Source organism: Polypterus senegalus, chromosome 8 (genome assembly GCF_016835505.1).
Source record: "Polypterus senegalus isolate Bchr_013 chromosome 8, ASM1683550v1, whole genome shotgun sequence".
NCBI classification, from domain to species: domain Eukaryota; kingdom Metazoa; phylum Chordata; class Cladistia; order Polypteriformes; family Polypteridae; genus Polypterus; species Polypterus senegalus.
Genome location: NC_053161.1, coordinates 59,551,315 through 59,572,186, shown reverse-complemented (window position 1 = coordinate 59,572,186; position 20,872 = coordinate 59,551,315). Strand labels below are relative to the sequence as shown.

Below are 20,872 nucleotides of genomic sequence, written 5' to 3'. Positions count from 1 at the left end.
CTCTCATGCCATGACGAAACAGGAGATATGGTACGTTACAATGCCCAACTTGCTAGAGCATTATTAATGACAAAAATCAATAAATAAAAAAATGTGTAGGTTGAAATTGTTCTACAATGTTACCAAATTTCAATCAGATTTTTAAAGGCATTTATGAGATTTTGGGGTTTTTCTCAATAGTGTTTTTTTTTTTACCTGTAAATACTGATATAGCAACATGTCATTTCTTAGTAGATGCCTACTGGCTTAAATGTACCATCCTGTCAAAATTCACCTTTTTAGCTAAATGTGAAATAATGTTTTGTTTTTTTTTCTGATCAGTGAGTGAGTGAATGAGTGAGTTTGTCAGTCAGCTTTTCATATACTATATATACAGTATATACACAATATATATGTATGGAATTTATTATTATGACTTGCTGTTCAGTAACCTTACAACTTGTGGATAGAAACTGTCTTCTGGTGCACGTTTGAACGATTTTATACCATTAGCCAGAATAGAGGAGTGAATAAAGCAAATGTACAGAACTGCTGACATTTCTCTAATAAGAATGTTTAATTTTTTAAGGCAAGCAAGTGTTGTACATGTTCTGAACTGAAGGCAGGTGAGTCTTGACAAAATTCTCTGAATCCTTCACCAGCCTCTGCAAATGCTTTATGTTATTGAGCCAAGTAGGAGCCTTCCCAGGATGTGTTGTACCCAGTGAGGATTGATTCCACTTTGTACTTGTTGCAGAACATTCAGCCCGACTACAGACAGACTCCAGCACACACAAGTGTCCAAACACACATTTTTATTTTCTTTTTCTTCTGTACACAATACAGTGCACCAATCAACACAATAAACTCAGTCCTTTACTTTTACTTTTCTTCTCTTTCCTTTTGCTGCCTCCATTCCTCTCCTTGCACGCTCTGTCCTCTGCCTCGCAACCTCATCTCCCCGAATGGAGTGAGGCGGCCCCTTTTATAATGCACCCTGATGTGCTCCACATGCTCCCTGATGACCTTCATGCAGTACTTCTTGGTGTAGTGGAAGTGCTGTATACCATGGCTCCTGAACCATCCAGGCGCCTCCTGGCAGTGGCCACGGGCCCCCACAAGGTTAAGCTTCCAAGCTCTGCTTCCCCCATGTAATCCAGGGGGGCTGCCCTCTTGTATCCCGTGGAAGGAATTTCACCCCTTCCTTGTCATTTGCTTCTCCAGGCTTCCCGGTGGGGCAAGGTCCCCAGTCATCTGTCACACAGCTTATGTGATCAAATGGAATAATCTAAACTGTCCTAGGAAATCTAAAGAAGAGCTCAAATGTGTTGTGCCCATTTCAGTTCATCAGTGATAGTCATTTCAAGAAATTTAAACCTGCTTTCATTTAGGAACTGATGGATGGTTAGTTGTATGTATTTTTTCCTTTTTTGCTGTGTATGTACCCCTCTCTGTTCTGATTATTTAAAATAAAGGTCTTAAACAACCATTTAAGGAAATAATAATATTACAAAAATTACTGTACACTTTTGAAGTCTGATTATGTGGTAAATGTATTTTCTGTTAATTAAGCGTATCTTTGGTAATCTGGAAAGATGATAATGATGTGGCCAGTATATTTAATGATCGAGTTGGAGCTATGTCTGCCCACATAGTCTGAGGTGAACAAGGACTACATGTTGATTAGGAAGTCCAAAATCCAATTATATAGGGTGGCACTTATTCCTAAACTGAGCAGTGTGGTAATCAGCTTTGCTGATTTTCTGAGCTGAAGTCTATAAAAAGGACACAAGATAATATTACATGTCAAGCATATGGCATCCTCTGTGGACTGGTTGTGGTGATATGCAAATTGATTGTGATCCAGACTATCTGGAATATTTTGTCAAATGGGTCCTAGCATCAGTTTCTCAAAGCATTTCAGTACAATTTGATTGTGTGCCTGCCAGTATTTTGTTGTTTAGTGTTGTATACACACAAACAACAGTACAGATTTTCCTCTCTGCCACTATAAAGTAGCAGGAAGGCAGTCCTCTTATCCATTGAAAAAAAATCCAATTGTAGGCATCTCTGCAAATCACCTCTCCTTTAGAGCATCTCCAGAGTAGGGAAGAGACTACCTTTTATTGAGAAGTCTGGTTACAGAGCTTGTGCTACGCGTAACTGTGCCACCATGGCCCACTTTGGGATAAAGGGATAGAGAAAATAGAGTGAAGTGAGTAACAAAATATTCACTGTCATCCAGTGATTATTATCAGTTTCCAGACAGTGGTGGTCAAGTAATGTGGTTTCTGTATTTTATTTTTTTTTGTGTGCATAATCAAAGTAAACATTACCAACATATTTAAGCACTGATTCCTACCTTGCACTAGTGTGCCCTGTGACACTTGTAAGTGGGTATAAGAATGTTGTGTTTAAGCACCATTAGTTATCTTTTTTTTGTTTGTTTTTAGACAATCATTATTATATTGAATATTTATATTGAATATTTGTATTAAATGTAGAGTGTTTTTGCTATCTGCTTATCCACATTTTCATATTACAAAATATTTTAACATACTGATATTGAAATCATCTTCTAAACTTTGAATGTTTTTCTAATATACAGTGGTGTGAAAAAATATTTGCCCCCTTCCTGATTTCTTATTCTTTTGCATGTTTGTCACACAAAATATTTCTGATCATCAAACACATTTAACCATTAGTCAAATATAACACAAGTAAACACAAAATGCAGTTTTTAAATGATGGTTTTTATTATTTTTGGGGAGAAAAAAAATCCAAACCTACATGGCCCTGTGTGAAAAAGTAATTGCCCCCTTGTTAAAAAATAACCTAACTGTGGTGTATCACACCTGAGTTCAATTTCCGTAGCCACCCCCAGGCCTGATTACTGCCACACCTGTTTCAATCAAGAAATCACTTAAATAGGAGCTGCCTGACACAGAGAAGTAGACCAAAAGCACCTCAAAAGCTAGACATCATGCCAAGATACAAAGACATGCAGGAACAAATGAGAACAGAAGTAATTGAGATCTATCAGTCTGGTAAAGGTTATAAAGCCATTTCTAAAGGTTTGGGACTCCAGCGAACCACAGTGAGAGCCATTATCCACAAATGGCAAAAACATGGAACAGTGGTGAACCTTCCCAGGAGTGGCCGGCCGACCAAAATTACCCCAAGAGTGCAGAGACGACTCATCCGAGAGGTCACAAAAGACCCCAGAACAACGTATAAAGAACTGCAGGCCTCACTTGCCTCAATTAAGGTCAGTATTCACAACTCCACCATAAGAAAGAGACTGGGCAAAAACGGCCTGCATGGCAGATTTCCAAGATGCAAACCACTGTTAAGCAAAAAGAACATTAGGGCTCATCTCAATTTTGCTAAGAAACATCTCAATGATTGCCAAGACTTTTGGGAAAATACCTTGTGGACTGATGAGACAAAAGTTGAACTTTTTGGAAGGCAAATGTTACATCTGGCGTAAAAGGAACACAGCATTTCAGAAAAAGAACATCATACCAACAGTAAAATATGGTGGTGGTAATGTGATGGTCTGGGGTTGTTTTGCTGCTTCAGGACCTGGAAGGCTTGCTGTGATAGATGAAACCATGAATTCTACTGTCTACCAAAAAATCCTGAAGGAGAATGTCCGCCATCTGTTCGTCAACTCAAGCTGAAGCGATCTTGGGTGCTGCAACAGGACAATGACCCAAAACACACCAGCAAATCCACCTCTGAATGGCTGAAGAAAACCAAAATGAAGACTTTGGAGTGGCCTAGTCAAAGTCCTGACCTGAATCCAATTGAGATGCTATGGCATGACCTTAAAAAGGCGGTTCATGCTAGAAAACCCTCAAATAAAGCTGAATTACAACAATTCTGCAAAGATGAGTGGGCCAAAATTCCTCCAGAGCGCTGTAAAAGACTCATTGCAAGTTATCACAAATGCTTGATTGCAGTTATTGCTGCTAAGGGTGGCCCAACCAGTTATTAGGTTCAGGGGGCAATTACGTTTTCACACAGGGCCATGTAGGTTTGGATTTTTTTTTCTCCCTAAATAATAAAACCATCATTTAAAAACTGCATTTTGTGTTTACTTGTGTTATATTTGACTAATGGTTAAATGTGTTTGATGATCAGAAACATTTTGTGTGACAAACATGCAAAAGAATAAGAAATCAGGAAGGGGCAAATAGTTTTTCACACACTGTACTATTCAGAACTGAAAATACTGGCTAATTTAGAACTTGAAAAAATACTATATTGACTTTTCTGTGTGATAGATCTGAAACTGTGGTCCACCTAGTTCTGCTTACAAATGAAGAGTTTAAAAATAGGCAAAGCTATCAAGAATATTATTAACATAATTTGTGTTGTAACAAGTGTTGTTCTAGGTGGCAAAATTTCAAGCAGCAGAAAATGTATATAGACGCAAACCATTTTATTTTTTTAATGTTAATATAAGATTTTGGACCTAGCAGGTAAAATTGTTACACTATCATCTTTTTTCAGTTATCAACCATTTTTGTATGATTTGATCTCTTCAGAAAGGATCCTCTTCTTCCTCTTTTTGTGACTTTTTGTATGTTTGAATATCTCTAACAAGCTTCAGAGAGATGCGACAGACTACTAAAATGCTTTTAGTATCTAGTTGTTCATCGCACACAACAGAAGGTGAGTTTTGCTGGTGATAAGGTTAGGTGCTTGCACATGTGGGGGTGGTATGAGGTAAGAAAATGTGTTTTTTGAGCTTAATTGCACAGCTGGTTGCTGATGAAGAAGGAATGTTATTTAACAACTGAATGTTTTGGCATGCATGGATATGCAGAGGTCAGTGTGAAGTTCTTGAAATAACAAGGGAGTTTTAGATGGCTAAAAACCACTGCTCATCAATGGAGTGCATTAATAAGTTGCTGGTGTTAGCAGTAGTTCTGTGCAGATGTTGCGTAGGTAATTGAATCATGAAACCTGAAGGATCGCCCATGCTATCTTTTTTTCTTACCCTTTTTTCTTGCATCTGTTCATTTTCACACCCTGCAAACTATTTTTTATGATTTTTTTTATGAATTTCACACTGGACATATGTGAATCTGTTTTGGATTGCTGGAATGAAAAATGAAACAGATGCTAGAAAGATTTAATAAATGTATTTCCCTGCTGCATATTTTCATGTAGTCTCATGGGTCTGCTTCTCTAAGAAAAAGTGTTTTAGTGCTTTCTATAATGTTAAAATAAATGAAACAAAGAAAATGATTTTGAGATCTAAGTTAAATGGTTTAGTTTGCATTTATTTTTTTATTAATTTTAAGCATTATTCAAAAGGTTTATCAGCTGTCATAAACATTAGCCTAGTTTTGTCTTACATAGAATAGAATCACTTTAATCAACAAAAGTATATTTTAAAATACGTGGGATTTCAATGAACAACATGATCAGAAAATTAGTTCCACTTTTGCCTCTTTGTGCTACTGTTTGCAAGTCTGTTTGCAGCCAGTTTTATACTATAATTGCAATAGCATGCACCATAAAATACAAAGTAAAATACATGATGGAATATAAGAAATATCTAACTTAATTTACATTATTTAAACTTTAAAAAGCAGTTTATTCTGACTTTGTATATAATTAGTAACATTTTTCTGAACCCGACATTTTGTATAGAATAATGTTGTTGTTTAGTAATGAAAGAAAATGTTAAGTGTTGCTTATCTATCTATCTATCTATCTATCTATCTATCTATCTATCTATCTATCTATCTATCTATCTATCTATCTATCTATCTATCTATCTGTCTGTCTGTCTGTCTGTCTGTCTGTCTGTCTGTCTGTCTGTCTATCATATAAAATAAAAAGTAAGCAATTCATTGAAATAATCTCTTATGGCTCTCTGTCTTGTCAACATACATATTAACTTGATATACAGTAAATGCAATTCTCTTAAATAATCCATTTTAAGATGCTCATTGTTATGGTACTAGTTAGCCAACCTTTCCTTCTGCAGTCATAAAAATGAAAGCTACACCACATTCTTATTGGTCATCCACAGGTGAAAGTGTCAAGAGAAAATGACAAGAATGTGAAATTAATATTAACTTTTATCATTTCATGAATTTATTTTTATACGAAATGAGTGCGGAGAAACCTTTTCTATACAGCACAGTGAGCAGCATTGCAAGCAAAATGATATTTGCTACCCACCCTATGGTCTGCCTTTTTAATCATGAATAGACAAACTTTTTTTTTCTTCTTCAAACTCCATTTGAGGAAGATTACTGAATAACAAGACATTTCTTTTTTCTGGCTTTAAAACTGCAATAAAATCAGATTTAAAGAAATGTTCCTGTTTTAATGCATATAGTAGCCCATTTCAGATATTAAAAATACTTCATTTTAGCACTTTCTAGTTTTTAAATTATATCTTTAGCTTTAAAAAAAGTTTACCTTGTTGTTTGAATTAGCAAATTAAACTGGACATGCCTTTTCTTTTTAAGAGCACTAATTAAGATCGGACTTTGAAGACATTCAATATACTTGAGTTGCTACCCTACTAAATTTCTAATAAAAGACTGTATACATTTATCTTAATAATAATAATAATAACACATTTTATTCATATAGTACCTTTCATCTATTGTTAATTCACCTAAAGATAAGTAAAAGTTATTTTTTTAGATGTGACTTCAACCACCCTCAAAGTTTGGATATGGTTAGGGTCAGATCAGTAAACATAAACAGAGGCCTGTTGAAAGCAGGATACGTATCCTGTACTTTGTGATGCCTATAGTCACAGCAAGTCAAACTAAATGAATGTTGTTTGTCAATGTTAAAACAACTTTGATGAAGATCTGTTTGCTTTATTTAAAGCAATACTTTATGCGTGAGCATCGTTCATTGAGGATTTTATGAGTTAAGATTTTCAACAATGTGTGGCTTTGTAGTGCAGTGATTAATGCTGCTGTTCCACAGATCTAGAATGCTGGGGTCAAATTCTACACTTTGGTTATTGTCCATGTGGAGACTGCGTATTTTCACACTGTTTTCATCCTGCATCTGTAAAGACGTGCAGGTTAAGTTAACTAACGACTCTAAATTAGTGTTTGTGTGCATGATTAGATCCTGTCATGGACTTGCACATTGTCCAAGTCTGTTTTCTGCATTACACATGTGTGATTAATCAAATTTGAGAATATCATGTTATGTAAGATTTTCAAAGAAGTATGCCAAAATTTCTTTTGTGCACCAAGTAACAACTTGTTATATCTTTGATATTACCACTACCATTCCATTAAAATTGTATTACTAGCAATAAGCCCTTTATGTAAAAACAGACACTGACATACAAGAAGGAACAGTTCTGCTGCCTTTCTGCTTTCATCACATATTCTGATATAATATGTAGAAGGACATAGTTCTCTGATAAGTGAACAACAAATCACTGGAGAATTATGGTCCAGGCTTAGTATATCCATTGACATAAAGGCAAAGAGATCTATTTCAGATGAAACCTAAATGTAATGTTTATTTGAATCTGCCAGAGATATTCCAACCTTTAAATGAATGGCATAAACACTTTTGTTTTTATTGTCTTAAGGTAAATTAATATTTGAAATTAGCTGTGTTTTTTATTTTAATATTGATTCTTTAAAAAATGAAGATATGATTTGCTAAAGATCTGATTATACTGTAGATAAAAATTATTGTAACAGAAGTGAGTGAACTAAGTAGTGAATTAAAACAGGCTGTGCCACTTTTATGCTGCAGAACTGAAAATTAAATTGCAAGTTTCCTTTTCTAGACCAATCTTTTGTCTTATGGTTCATTGTGATCTTTGCATGTGGCTTAGAGGATATTTAATCGCTTTGTTTACATATTGTCCCTCGCTACTTTCTGATGAAAGGAAAACAAATACTTGTGATTAAGAAAAATAAGTATTATTCATAACAATTATGGCATTTGCACATACATATTTAGTTTGTTCACAGATCTGCTTTGGTGTACCTGTTTCCTTTAATAAAAGGGAAAACATAATAAAGAGGATATGAAAACTATTATGTTTCAGTCTTTTTTTTTCTTTCACAGTGAAAACTGATTTCCTAATTAGGAAATATAAATACTTTTATATATTGTGATATTAACAACTAATTTGTCAGATTTTAATTGGATTTCTAACAGCATTATCAAAATGGGTAATAAAAAGGCTTAATGGCTTGCAAACAAAATATTCAATTGAATGTACACTTCTGCAATACATTTTGGTGTTTATTATATTTAATTCTGCATTACTTGCAAAATAATAAATAAAAACACAGGTTTCCAACTCACATCCATTTCCAGCATAACAGCACTTTTATTTATTTTTCTTTCATCAACTGATAAGTGAATCTGATATGGATACCATTTTGGTTTTGTCAAAAGTGTTTCTTTCCTTCTTATCTGTACCTGTCTTGTAAAAGATACTATATATGTTGTGGTCTATGGCCGACTTGTCATCCCGGCCAATACCCCCAGGCCGCCAGATGGAGCCCTCCATGCAGTATGGAGGTGCCCCGAAGACCAGCAGGGAATCATGGACAATGGAGTTTTCATCCACAGCCCTGCTGGATACCACAGGGGCCACAAGAGGGAGCTGCAGGGAGGAGAAAAGTCATATGTGCCCTATAACCCGGAAGTGCATCATAGGCAGAGCAACGGCAGAAGTGACGTACTTCCGGGGTAAAGAAAAGGACTTTTGATCTGACCCGGAAATGATAGAAGATCACATGGACTGGGGAGTGGAACACTTCTGTGTCAGGGACTATAAAAGGATTGTGGCATCTCCCAGACGGCGAGCTGAGCTGGGTGGAAGGGTGGCAACGTGTCTGGGAGTGGTGGAGAAAATATTGTAGTGATTATTGGTTTATTGTATGAGTATTGTTGAGAGTAGGGTGCTTTGTGCACTGTTGGTGAAGAACAAAGTCAACTTTTGGAGTTTTACTTGGTGTCTGGAGTCTTGGACAGGGGTTCAAGGGAGTGATAGCGCCCCCTATCTGTTACAATGTTAAATATTCTGCTGAAGCCACTTATGATTGTAAACATCAACTTAAGGCACTTTAATTTTTCCTTCCATTTCCCACATTTTCCATTAATTTACAATATCTTCTACCATCCTACCATTTCTCAATGTAATTTTTTTCAATTCACTATGAACAGCTCTTATAGCTCTTTCCATCCCTGAAACAATAAGAGCTGCCATCTCTTCCCCGTTTTTATCAGCATTTGTAGCAATTAAGCAAAACTTCATAATGAAGCACAAAGCATTGTCATCTGTCACAGATAAGTCCTCCTAAAATTGTTGATGGATTCTTCAGCTAAACCAGACCAGGACCTGCAATCAAAAAAATTAATAAATAAATAAAGAGGCACCAGAGTTGCATCTCAATGTGTTCCCTCTGCTTACCCTAACATTGTCTTTTTTTTATTAATTTTATGTACTGATCCTTCCACATTTCCATTCACCCAATGATCTCTTACCACCTAACACTTGATATCTTACTTTGTTTTAGCAAAGCCAACCACCGTTGCAACAGACACTGCAATATCTCATACTACTATGTGTAGTGCACTATAGAGACTGTATATTTTATTATAACTAATTAGGGCTCCTTCTTGCCCTAAAGCATTGTTTATAATATTTATTTTATTGTGTTATACATAATAGGAAAAGGGATACAGCTTGCTAATCTTTTCCAAAGTAACATGTTATCCTAACCATACTGATTGATTACATGAATTCAAAGACACCCATTTACAAAAAGCAGATGAGTCAAATCTTAGTCCCCACTATTTAACCTTTTACCCACTCCCATTTGTTCCCTCACTTTTAAATTGTTCTCCCACCAGTACATCTTGCTTGTTTTCTGTACAAACAGAAATGGTCAACAACCAAAATGCTATGCTGTTAAGTGTCCTTTTATTTTGAAGAGTGGGATTAGCTTTCACATCCTTTTCCTTTCACGTATACTGTATTTGTTGACATAGCCTTTCTGTAATACCTTTGAGTCAAAAGTGTGTAGGACATTTGGTCCATAATGCTCATGAGACTTAAGTTCACACATTGATCAAATTCATGCTGTCAAATCATTTACTGTCTGCCTTGTGTTCAAAAGCAGTAACTTTGCATTCTTTATCTGGGCATGCCTTTTCTGACTCAGATATCAGAAAGCAAATTAACATTCAAACAAATCAACAATTTACATGCGATGATGTATTTAAAAAAAATCCTGCTTCATTTACTTCAGGGTAGAAGGAGGTTAAAGCATATACTGTTACTGTCAGACATAAGGCAGGAATAAGCTTGTTAGTTTTAATTAATTCATTGTTAGTAGTTAAGATGAATGTTAAGACGAACAGAATCTTACAAATAAATATAGGAATTAAGTTTCAGGGACTAAGAGCAAACAAGGCTGGGCTCAAGAGTTTGAGTTTTGGAATAATACAATGGTACGTTTATATCTTGTTTTTAAGAGGTATTTTGGAGTTTTCAAGGAAGCAGCTGTATAAGTCAGTAAAAGAGTTGATGGAGTATTTTACAAGAATCCATTGCAGTTAAGAATCAGGATATCATAGTGTTAGGCCCTTGGCAACACTGTTCTGAACATTATCTAACTTGTTTAAAGATATACACTGAAGTTTCAGATGTCAAGGCAAGAAGTGATGAAGTCCCAACAAAAGGTCATATCATTTTCCAACCTGCTTAATCCAGACCAGTTTTTTTAGCAGGGTGCTAAAACCTTTCCCACCTAGCATTGGGCGCAAGTCAGGGACAAACCCTGGACAGGGTGAACACATACCAAACGCACACTAAGGGCCAGTTTAGTGTCACCAGTTCACCATACCTGCATGCCTTTGGACAGTGGAGAGGAAACCAGAATATCTGGAAGAAACACATGTAAAAATATAGCTTCACACAGGGAGGACGTGGGACACAAACCCTGGTCTCCTTGCTGTGAGGTAACAGTGCTCTACCACTGCTGTAGAATAAGAATATAGCAGTGTCTTGTAGATTATATAATAAGGGCAAGACTGCTTTAGAAAGGTGAGGCATAAAAGCCAGACCTTGACCAAGTATGACTATGGTTAAAGAGGAAATTACTTCACAGCTTTTAAGATAACTTTCCAGGAACCATGTTTAGCTGAAAGGAGTCTAACTTCTTCATTTGTCTTAGAGAATCGGGAAGACGTAATATGATTTTGTTTGTGTTGAAATAGAAGCAAAACACACTTCAAACTAAATACAAAGCCAGTGCAAGGCATTAGTCATAGATATTACTGTAGTTTTTCACAAAGTCATAATGTGAGACACCTAATACCAGGACGCACTGCACCTTTTTTATTCCTTTTGTAGAAGTAGCACCATATTCTTATTACCTGTTCACACTACAGATTCTGTCTAAAAGATTTCATCTGAAAAATGGAATTACCATTTATTTTGTCACAAACAAAACAAACACAAACAATTTAATAAAATCAGTTCATTTTATATTTTTTAAACAGGTTTCTATTTATAGCATGAGCCCAGCATGATGTAAGGCATTTTAAATATGAACAAAAGAAATGTGATATAAATGTAAAATGTAATATTCACATGTAAACCGGAATTATCGGGCAATATATACAAAATCAACATATTTACTTTTCTTTGTATGTTATAACTATTATTTCTGAGGAATGGTGTCACTACCAGGTGAAATATAAGACTTTTTATAAAGATCATCAAAGGAACGCTTCAAAACTACAATACTGATGTTAAAGGAATACCTTATTGTCTGTGAGGATAAGGATCAATCAAATTTGTGCAGACAGAGATCCTGGCCCATAACCTTAGAAGTGCAAACCTCACATATTGATTATCTAAGACAAACAAATAAAATGGAAGAATATCGTTTTCAATATGTTCAAAGAATGCAAGCACTTTACTGGTGACAGTAGCCCAGCCCAGTCAGACACCCCTGCAAGCTGCTGCAACATGGGTTATAACTAGCCACTTAACAAATGTATCTCTCAGAAGAGGCCATCCATGTCCATACCACAAAAGTGATTCAGATTAAATACTCAAGAAACGTACCTGTCCTTGTACTTTGTTTTGACCCATCACTTATTTCCAGGTATTTTTCTACTATTTATATATTCATATGTGCTGGAAGGTTTAACTGTTTTCAGACACATCTATTCTAAGACATAGCAAGTGCTACCATAGATACTGAGAAAATAGAAAATACAGTAATGGCAAATTAAAAGCAAAAATGAACCGAAACCCCCTGTGAGACAGTAACATGAAACAATACAGCAGCAGCAGCAGCTCTAGGAGTATGCCATGCTAAAATAAAAAAGTTTTCAGTCTTGTTTTAAATGTTGAAAGTGAGAAACCTTCTTAAATGTTCCTGGAGAAATAATTCAAGGATTTCAGTGCCCTATAACTAAAGGCTTTGCCTCCTACACTAGCTTTATGTATTCTATGAATTTTAAGGAGGCCTGTATTTTAAGACTGCATTGTGTGGACTGTAGTATAGGCAGCAAGACTTTTATGTGAGAGGAAGGATTTTTATGTTAACTTTAAATGTAATTGGTGTGGCAGATTTCCGGGGTCATTTCCAGTCCCTCCAGGCATCCCAGCCTAAAGGACAGTAATAGCTTCCGGGTCACAAGAGAGCAACCGCCCTGGACTAGGAGAGGACCATGGGAAAGGAGAAAAAGGGTTCTTTACTGTTTGGACCCGTGGCCACTGCCAGGGGGCGCCTACAGCCTCGTAGGACCTGGACAATTGTCACTTCCGCTATACCAGGCAAGATAGTGGATGAACCTGCCAGGGATGCCCGGAGTGCTTCCGGTGGAAAGGGCAGCACTTCCGCCACACCAGGAAGTGCTGCCAGAAGTGCGTCATCAGCCACCTAGAGCACATCCGAGCAGAAATAAAAGGCGCTGCCTCCTTACAGTCTGGGAGCTAGAGTCGGGAGAGGGAGCTGGACGAAGCTCCCAGGAGAAGAGTAGAGGCGGCTAAAGACTGTGAAAAGAAGGTTTATTGGGGAGATTTATTGCTGAGTGCATTGTGTGGTGTTTGGGACTTTATTCTTGTGTGTAATAAATGTGTGACTTTTTATAAAGATGTGTTCTCCGACTGGTGTTGTCCGGACAAGTCTCACATTGGAAAATATTGAAATCATTTAAGAACTGAAATGTTATGGTTGTACTTAGTTGTAGTTATGATCTTTGCTGTCATTTTTTGATTAACTATAGAGCTGTGCATAAGTACACAGCCAGATCATAATGTTTAATTGTTTTGTGATAAGCTTGAGAAAAGAGGTTTATTTAAGGTACATTTTGCACATATTCAGCTAAGTCTTTTGAGGTGAGAGTGTTTAGTATTGCCTTGCTGTTCATAGCCACCATGCATTAAAAGAATTTTGTTTTTTGTTTTTTTTTTCTCAAAATTTAAACACAAATAATATTTCATCTACTACTTTACTGTTATTAAATAAGTATTATTATAATATATACATATGTATACTGCGGTGGGTTGGCACCCTGCCTGGGGTTTGATTCCTGCCTTGCGCCCTTTGTTGGCTGGGATTAGCTCCAGCAGACCCCTATGTGTTTGGATTCAGTGGGTTGGAAAATGGATGGATGGTACAAATTGGTAGAAATTGATAAAAAAAAAAAATAGAATCTTAACATACTGCATATTCCTGACTGTCTGTGAGAGTAACAGGTGATCTAATCAGAACAGCAGATAATCTTGAGGTAATCTTTCTCTTTTTCTTTTGCTCTCAAACATGTGGATTCAGGGAAGAGAGGTATGTTTGCTGAAATAGATAATGCTGTTCATTTACTTTTTCTCTGATGTCATTTTTACTGTACTCTTATGACTTCTCAATTCATTAATGTTTGTCAAAAGTTTCTGTTAGAGTCATGATTGTTCTTATTATTCCTTGTAAGTTGTAGATAGACCTCTTCAGAGATGTCAAAAAAATTCTTCAAACATAATAAGAGACGTTGACACCTGTATTGTTCTCTTAGAGCTACATTGGGATAATATTAGCATGTTTGAAAGTAGTTTTCTACAGACAAGAAGAATACATTTTCTGGTCTATATTTGAACTTACATAGCAATACTGTACATGTTTCAGTTCTTATGTGAATCTCTTTATAAATGTTCTTATAGAAACATTTTCAAGGTCAAAGAAACAATTTTAATTCAGTAAAGTTGCTTTTATTGTGTGTTATAATTTCTTGCTATACATGTCTTTTCATCCATTTCAGTTTTTCATTTTTGTCTTTGATAACTGCTCATTTCAGCATCTTGATAAGTTATTTCTATCATTATCAAAAAGCAATGATTTAAAAGGTTCAAATTGTATAATTTGTGATAGAATTCATATTTTGGTGCATTACAAGGTAAACAGAAAAAATTACCTTTATTTGCATTTCAATTTTTTATTCTAGTTATATAGATGTCTCTAGAATATAAATCAATCACTCAAACAACATGTACCATATTGCATTTATTTTGGACTATTGTAATTTTGGTAGTTTGAAGTATTAAATAATTGGTTAATTTCGTCACATGTAGTGTTCATAACTAACCTGACTATGATATATATTTTCTTTATATATGTTTACTTTAAATAATGCCTACTAAAATCACGGCAAGCTTATTGCTCAATGTCATAAGTGAAACAAGAGTGAATGTGAGATTTTTACTTTTCTTTTTATTATCCAAGAGATGTGATTTCAGAATGCACAATGAAACAAGCAGTCATTTTTGAAGGGTGTTGGGCAATGATCCCATCAAGTATTTATTGTCAATTTTCAAGCAAAAAAAAAAATGTGAAATGCATTGAATTTAATGGGGAAACAGAAATAGTTTTGACTGGCATATAATGCTGCAGTGGTCTTTTACAGTAGGTTTCCCTAACAGCTAGGGAAACATCTGTCAGCTATGCTGGACTAATTATTGTAGCCAGCAACATGACCAGGACTTTGAGGCAGCAGTGCTTACCACTGTGTGACTGTACCTCCTGAAGATAAAATGAATAGAATTAAATATCCCAAACAGTAAAATATTCTGCAGACTGTGATAGACAGGAAGCTTGAATTCACTGAGTCTTACAGATTCCATAGCAGGTGCTCACCTCTCTCAAACTGAAAAGTACAACTTTATTTCCCCTGACATTTTTGCTCATTCACTGCCACTGCTACCTAATAAGCACAACACTAAAGCATGTGGATTCTTCACTCCTTCCTGTTTGCATTAAGTGCACACATTCTGGATAATAATATTACAGGAGTTGACTTACAGTGGTGTGAAAAACTATTTGCCCCCTTCCTGATTTCTTATTTTTTTGCATGTTTGTCACACAAAATGTTTCTGATCATCAAACACATTTAACCATTAGTCAAATATAACACAAGTAAACACAAAATACAGTTTTTAAATGATGGTTTTTATTATTTAGGGAGAAAAAAAATCCAAACCTACATGGGCCTGTGTGAAAAAAAAAATTGCCCCCTTGTTAAAAAATAACCTAACTGTGGTGTATCACACCTGAGTTCAATTTCCGTAGCCACCCCCAGGCCTGATTACTGCCACACCTGTTTCAATCAAGAAATCACTTAAATAGGAACTGCCTGACACAGAGAAGTAGACCAAAAGCACCTCAAAAGCTAGACATCATGCCAAGATCCAAAGAAATTCAGGAACAAATGAGAACAGAAGTAATTGAGATCTATCAGTCTGGTAAAGGTTATAAAGCCATTTCTAAAGCTTTGGGACTCCAGCGAACCACAGTGAGAGCCATTATCCACAAATGGCAAAAACACGGAACAGTGGTGAACCTTCCCAGGAGTGGCCGGCCTACCAAAATTACCCCAAGAGCGCAGAGACGACTCATCCGAGAGGTCACAAAAGACCCCAGGACAACGTCTAAAGAACTGCAGGCCTCACTTGCCTCAATTAAGGTCAGTATTCACAACTCCACCATAAGAAAGAGACTGGGCAAAAACGGCCTGCATGGCAGATTTCCAAGACGCAAACCACTGTTAAGCAAAAGAACATTAGGGCTCGTCTCAATTTTGCTAAGAAACATCTCAATGATTGTCAAGACTTTTGGGAAAATACCTTGTGGACTGATGAGACAAAAGTTGAACTTTTGGAAGGCAAATGTCCCGTTACATCTGGCGTGAAAGGAACACAGCATTTCAGAAAAGAACATCATACCAACAGTAAAATATGGTGGTGGTAGTGTGATGGTCTGGGGTTGTTTTGCTGCTTCAGGACCTGGAAGGCTTGCTGTGATAGATGGAACCATGAATTCTACTGTCTACCAAAAATCCTGAAGGAGAATGTCCGCCATCTGTTCGTCAACTCAAGCTGAAGCGATCTTGGGTGCTGCAACAGGACAATGACCCAAAACACACCAGCAAATCCACCTCTGAATGGCTGAAGAAAAACAAAATGAAGACTTTGGAGTGGCCTAGTCAAAGTCCTGACCTGAATCCAATTGAGATGCTATGGCATGACCTTAAAAAGGCAGTTCATGCTAGAAAACCCTCAAATAAAGCTGAATTACAACAATTCTGCAAAGATGAGTGGGCCAAAATTCCTCCAGAGCGCTGTAAAAGACTCATTGCAAGTTATCGCAAACGCTTGATTGCAGTTATTGCTGCTAAGGGTGGCCCAACCAGTTATTAGGTTCAGGGGCAATTACTTTTTCACACAGGGCCATGTAGGTTTGGATTTTTTTTCTCCCTAAATAATAAAAACCATCATTTAAAAACTGCATTTTGTGTTTACTTGTGTTATATTTGACTAATGGTTAAATGTGTTTGATGATCAGAAACATTTTGTGTGACAAACATGCAAAATAATAAGAAATCAGGAAGGGGGCAAATAGTTTTTCACACCACTGTATATATTACAGACAACTCACATACAAGTGCATGCATTACTTTTAAGACATAAATACACAGACACATTTCCAGTTTTCTTCAGTGTGCACGTTTTTGTTTAAATTCCATATAACATTGGCTGCTACAGCTCTCTGATCTCACACTGGCCACACAAAGCAACATTAGGCACTAGGGTAAAACGTTTGTCGGGTAATTCACAGTAAAATAAAAAACCCTCCTACTAATATTATGTCAAGACCTCTTTAACTTAATGACTGGCCCTAACTGTTACTGTCCACTGATATTTTCTAAGGTTACTGCCATTACAGGTACAGACCATCCTTCAGTGTTTGCAGTAATGAGGTTGTGAAAGAGGTTCATTCAATTTCATGTCTCATCATGTCTTCCATCATCCTCTATCCATTGTGTTTCTGTGAAAAGCCAAATTTCCCACATGGGGAAAATAAAGTACTATTTGTCTATGCTGTATGCTCTAACCATTTATGAATACAAATCTGTTTATTGAAACTTGGTCAGAGGAGTTTCAGTGTCTGGTACAGTTATCGGGACCTTGTGTTTGAGCATGGTATTTGTTAAGAACAGGTCATAATTTGCACCAAAATCCTACCATGAATTCCTCACTTAGATTCAGATCCGGTTGATTGTTATTCACAGTTACACCCCTCTATATACCACCTCTGTGATTCCCCATGTAAATGCTGAAATCTTCCAGTAAGACAATTGTTAGTCATCATTATCTTTTCAAGTGCTGCACCCACTGTCTCCAATTATGACAGATAATATAGTCAGCTTCAGCAGAGGCCAATGGTAAACAATAGCAATGTATATTAAAATGTCATTTAAAAAAGAATTACTTATGTCACATAATCCAAATGTCAGGTATCCAGTCATTTGCTCACCGTGTTCCAACATATTAAAATGTTGTTAAATAAAACACTTTTGGAAAATGCTTTCATGAATGACTAGGCAGCACATTCAAATAGGATGGGGACTCAAAGAGCCATTACTGGTCAGGACTGACTCATGAATGATTGGAGAAAGATAGGACTGCAATTCAAAAGCTCAATTTTGTTTGAGCATGTTCCATAAGAGGATATAACTGGATATATAACATTTGAATTATGTGGCACAAGTAACAAGCTTTTTTCATGGATATTTTGATATTGTTTACTATTGTTCAGTGCTGGCCCCCATTGAAGTCCACTGAATCTCCATTCTCCATATAAACATAGATAAATGTCTTTTCTCAGACTAACAAATGAAAAAAGCAAAATCTTTTTTGAGTGGAGTATTACTTTAAATATAAAAATGACTTGAAGAAACTTATGTTTTAGGCACACTTAGTATATAAGCTTGAGTTCATGCATATGCTAGTCATTCTTTCTTCCTCAACCCTTCTCATCATGCACTTTTAGCTCCTGATGTTCCCACCATATTTGTTAATACAGTATTAAAATTTTATACTATATACTGAGGAATTAAAAGATGCCACATGATGCAGGATTAATGCTGTAGTTACAATACTATTAACCTTGATGTCTTTAAATATTTTATGTCTCCTTGTGTTTAAGCATAAGTTTCAATTTGTAATTGTTAATAAAACTTTAAAGCATGAATTAAATGTCTTCATTATAAAAAATTCAATAGTTCTAATATAACCTTTTACATTTGCATATATATTATTGATTTTCACATTTTTAACTTTTATAATGCGTTCTTATTGCTTGGTACAACATAATTAGTATGTTAATCATCATTATAGATTATGATTACTTGTTTTGCTTTTATACTGCCATTTAAGATTAATGAAGAAAGATTATTTTTTCACACTTTTTACATTCTTATTCTAACAGTTATTTTTTCCACAAGGAAAAGTGCAGCATTTAACTACGGAGAAACGTAAACCAGTGAAGGCATAATGAGTTGATTCTGGCTGAATTTAAACTATGTATTTTACATGCAGGGAGTAAAAAACAAAGGCTAAGGTGAAAGGTTAAGGTTCTGGTTTCAGTGTAAAGTAAAGGATATGAGTGTGCACAAGAACAACTTGTAATTATTCTTTTGGAAAAAGACTAACAATATAAATATTAATTTTTAGCATTTATTATTGTTTTCTAGGCCTTTGCATATTGGCCAGAAATTATGGCAGAGCATGCAGAGATGTTCTGGTCCCTTTATGCTGTTGATATGGATGCTGCACTTGAGGCACAGCAACCAGACTCCTGGGACAGTTTTCCTCTTTTCCAGATTCTCAACAACAGTCTAAGAAATGATAGTAAGTATCAACAGTAGATAGCAGCCCATTTTCTTATCACACTTTGGAACGTGCTGTATATAATTTGACTTGATGAATTTTAATATTTTAATATTATGCACCTTCTTACCCACTATGACTAAAATATATGCTATTCACATATAATTTCATTATGGTGACAAACAAGGTAATATGATAAAAATGCTGTATATGGACCACACTTACATATGGAAAATATGAACATAGTAATTTACCTGCTTATGCCATGTTCCCTTCCAATGTAAACTAGCAAGTTTTTAAAACCATTATCATAGTTCTTATACTTTGTGTTGTCTGATGAGGTTGTGGCTAGCAAAATTCTGCAAGTATTATTAATTTATATGTGGTAATCTGATGTTTAACCTGTCTCTGTACTATTCTTCCTAAAAAGTTATGTTAAAACCCATTTAATCCATTTCAAGATTGTTCTTTTCCAGCAGGGTATGTATAATTTTGTTTTAATTAGTGATGAGAGGTACAAAACTTGTTTAACATTTCATGTTTATTTTATTCTGAGGTTCAGATACATTTAAGAATGTTTCATTTGCTTTCAAGAAAAAAGGTATTTGTAAAACTGAATTTTAACAGCAAAGTACATTTATGTGTTCAGCAAATTCAGGTGAATGTATTTATTTATTTATTTATTTAAAATCATTCTTAAAATCTCAAAAACAAACAATCAAAACAAAGTTTTAAGTCAAGACTAAATAAATTTTTACTGAAATGTAACATACTTCTACAGTCAACACTTAATACCCCGTTACATATTTTAATAGACTGCTATATAGAAAGGTATTCAAACTGCTGAAAAGAGACTATTTTCAAAACCCAGAAGTTCAACCATGTCTTCTGTAATACTGATATTGGAGGAAAGAATGCTGCAGTAATGTGTTAATGTGTATTAAACCTATGATTTACCTTTCTGCTACGATCGCTCTTTGGCTTCAAGGGTGGCTTTTGAGATTTAACTTGTTATATGTCCCATAGCACTGATGAGTTGATTTACTGTATATGCTAGAAAACAATTAACCAAAAATTATGAGTATTTTAAAACTCACAAAGTTAGTTTATTTATTTGTGAAAGAATAATGACAAATATATTGTTCTGCATAAAAAGAGAAAACAAAATATGTGCAGGGTAATTATGCAACAACAGGCCCTCTCCTTCTCTTTGAATCAATTTCTTCACATTTAATAAAAAAACAAAAACCATGCTGCTTTTACATTATTGATTGTACATTAATATTACTGGAAATATAAAACACTTTGCAGTTAATACTGCTTATAAATATGATTTTCTTTAATGCATTAATTTATTTTTTCATTAAGTTACAGAAATAGACAAAAGCAAAGGAAAATCTTTTAAAGTAAAATGCATCTTGATTGAAGAAGAGGCCTGAGATGCCTCGAAAGCTTGCATATTGTAATCTTTTTAGTTAGCCAATAAAAGGTGTCATTTTGCTTTGCTTTTCTCTAAAGTGAAATGTAACAAACAAAAGTTGTTCTTCACAGTTCATATTGTCTTCTGCAACACTATTGCAATGAGAAATTTATTATATCTTTGCGTGCTTTACAACAACATTTAGGCTTTTTAATGTCTATGGAATCTGGGAATGCCACTGCAGCAGCATTGTGAGCAATATGCAGTGA

At 35.4% G+C, this 20,872-nt stretch overlaps 1 protein-coding gene across 13 annotated transcripts in view; it reads left to right on the top strand.

Moving 5' to 3' along the window:
- The window catches only part of cadps2 (Ca++-dependent secretion activator 2), a 795,011-nt gene that overhangs the window by 647,429 nt on the left and 126,710 nt on the right, over positions 1-20,872 (top strand). For 9 of the 13 annotated variants that reach the window (XM_039761140.1, XM_039761137.1, XM_039761135.1 and 6 more), the window contains exons 18-19: positions 13,806-13,814; positions 19,048-19,204. In XM_039761140.1, the coding sequence (XP_039617074.1) occupies positions 13,806-13,814; positions 19,048-19,204 (166 nt within the window). The remainder of the gene's footprint in view (positions 1-13,805; positions 13,815-19,047; positions 19,205-20,872) is intronic. The other 4 variants (XM_039761141.1, XM_039761136.1, XM_039761130.1 and 1 more) reach the window with 1 other exon arrangement.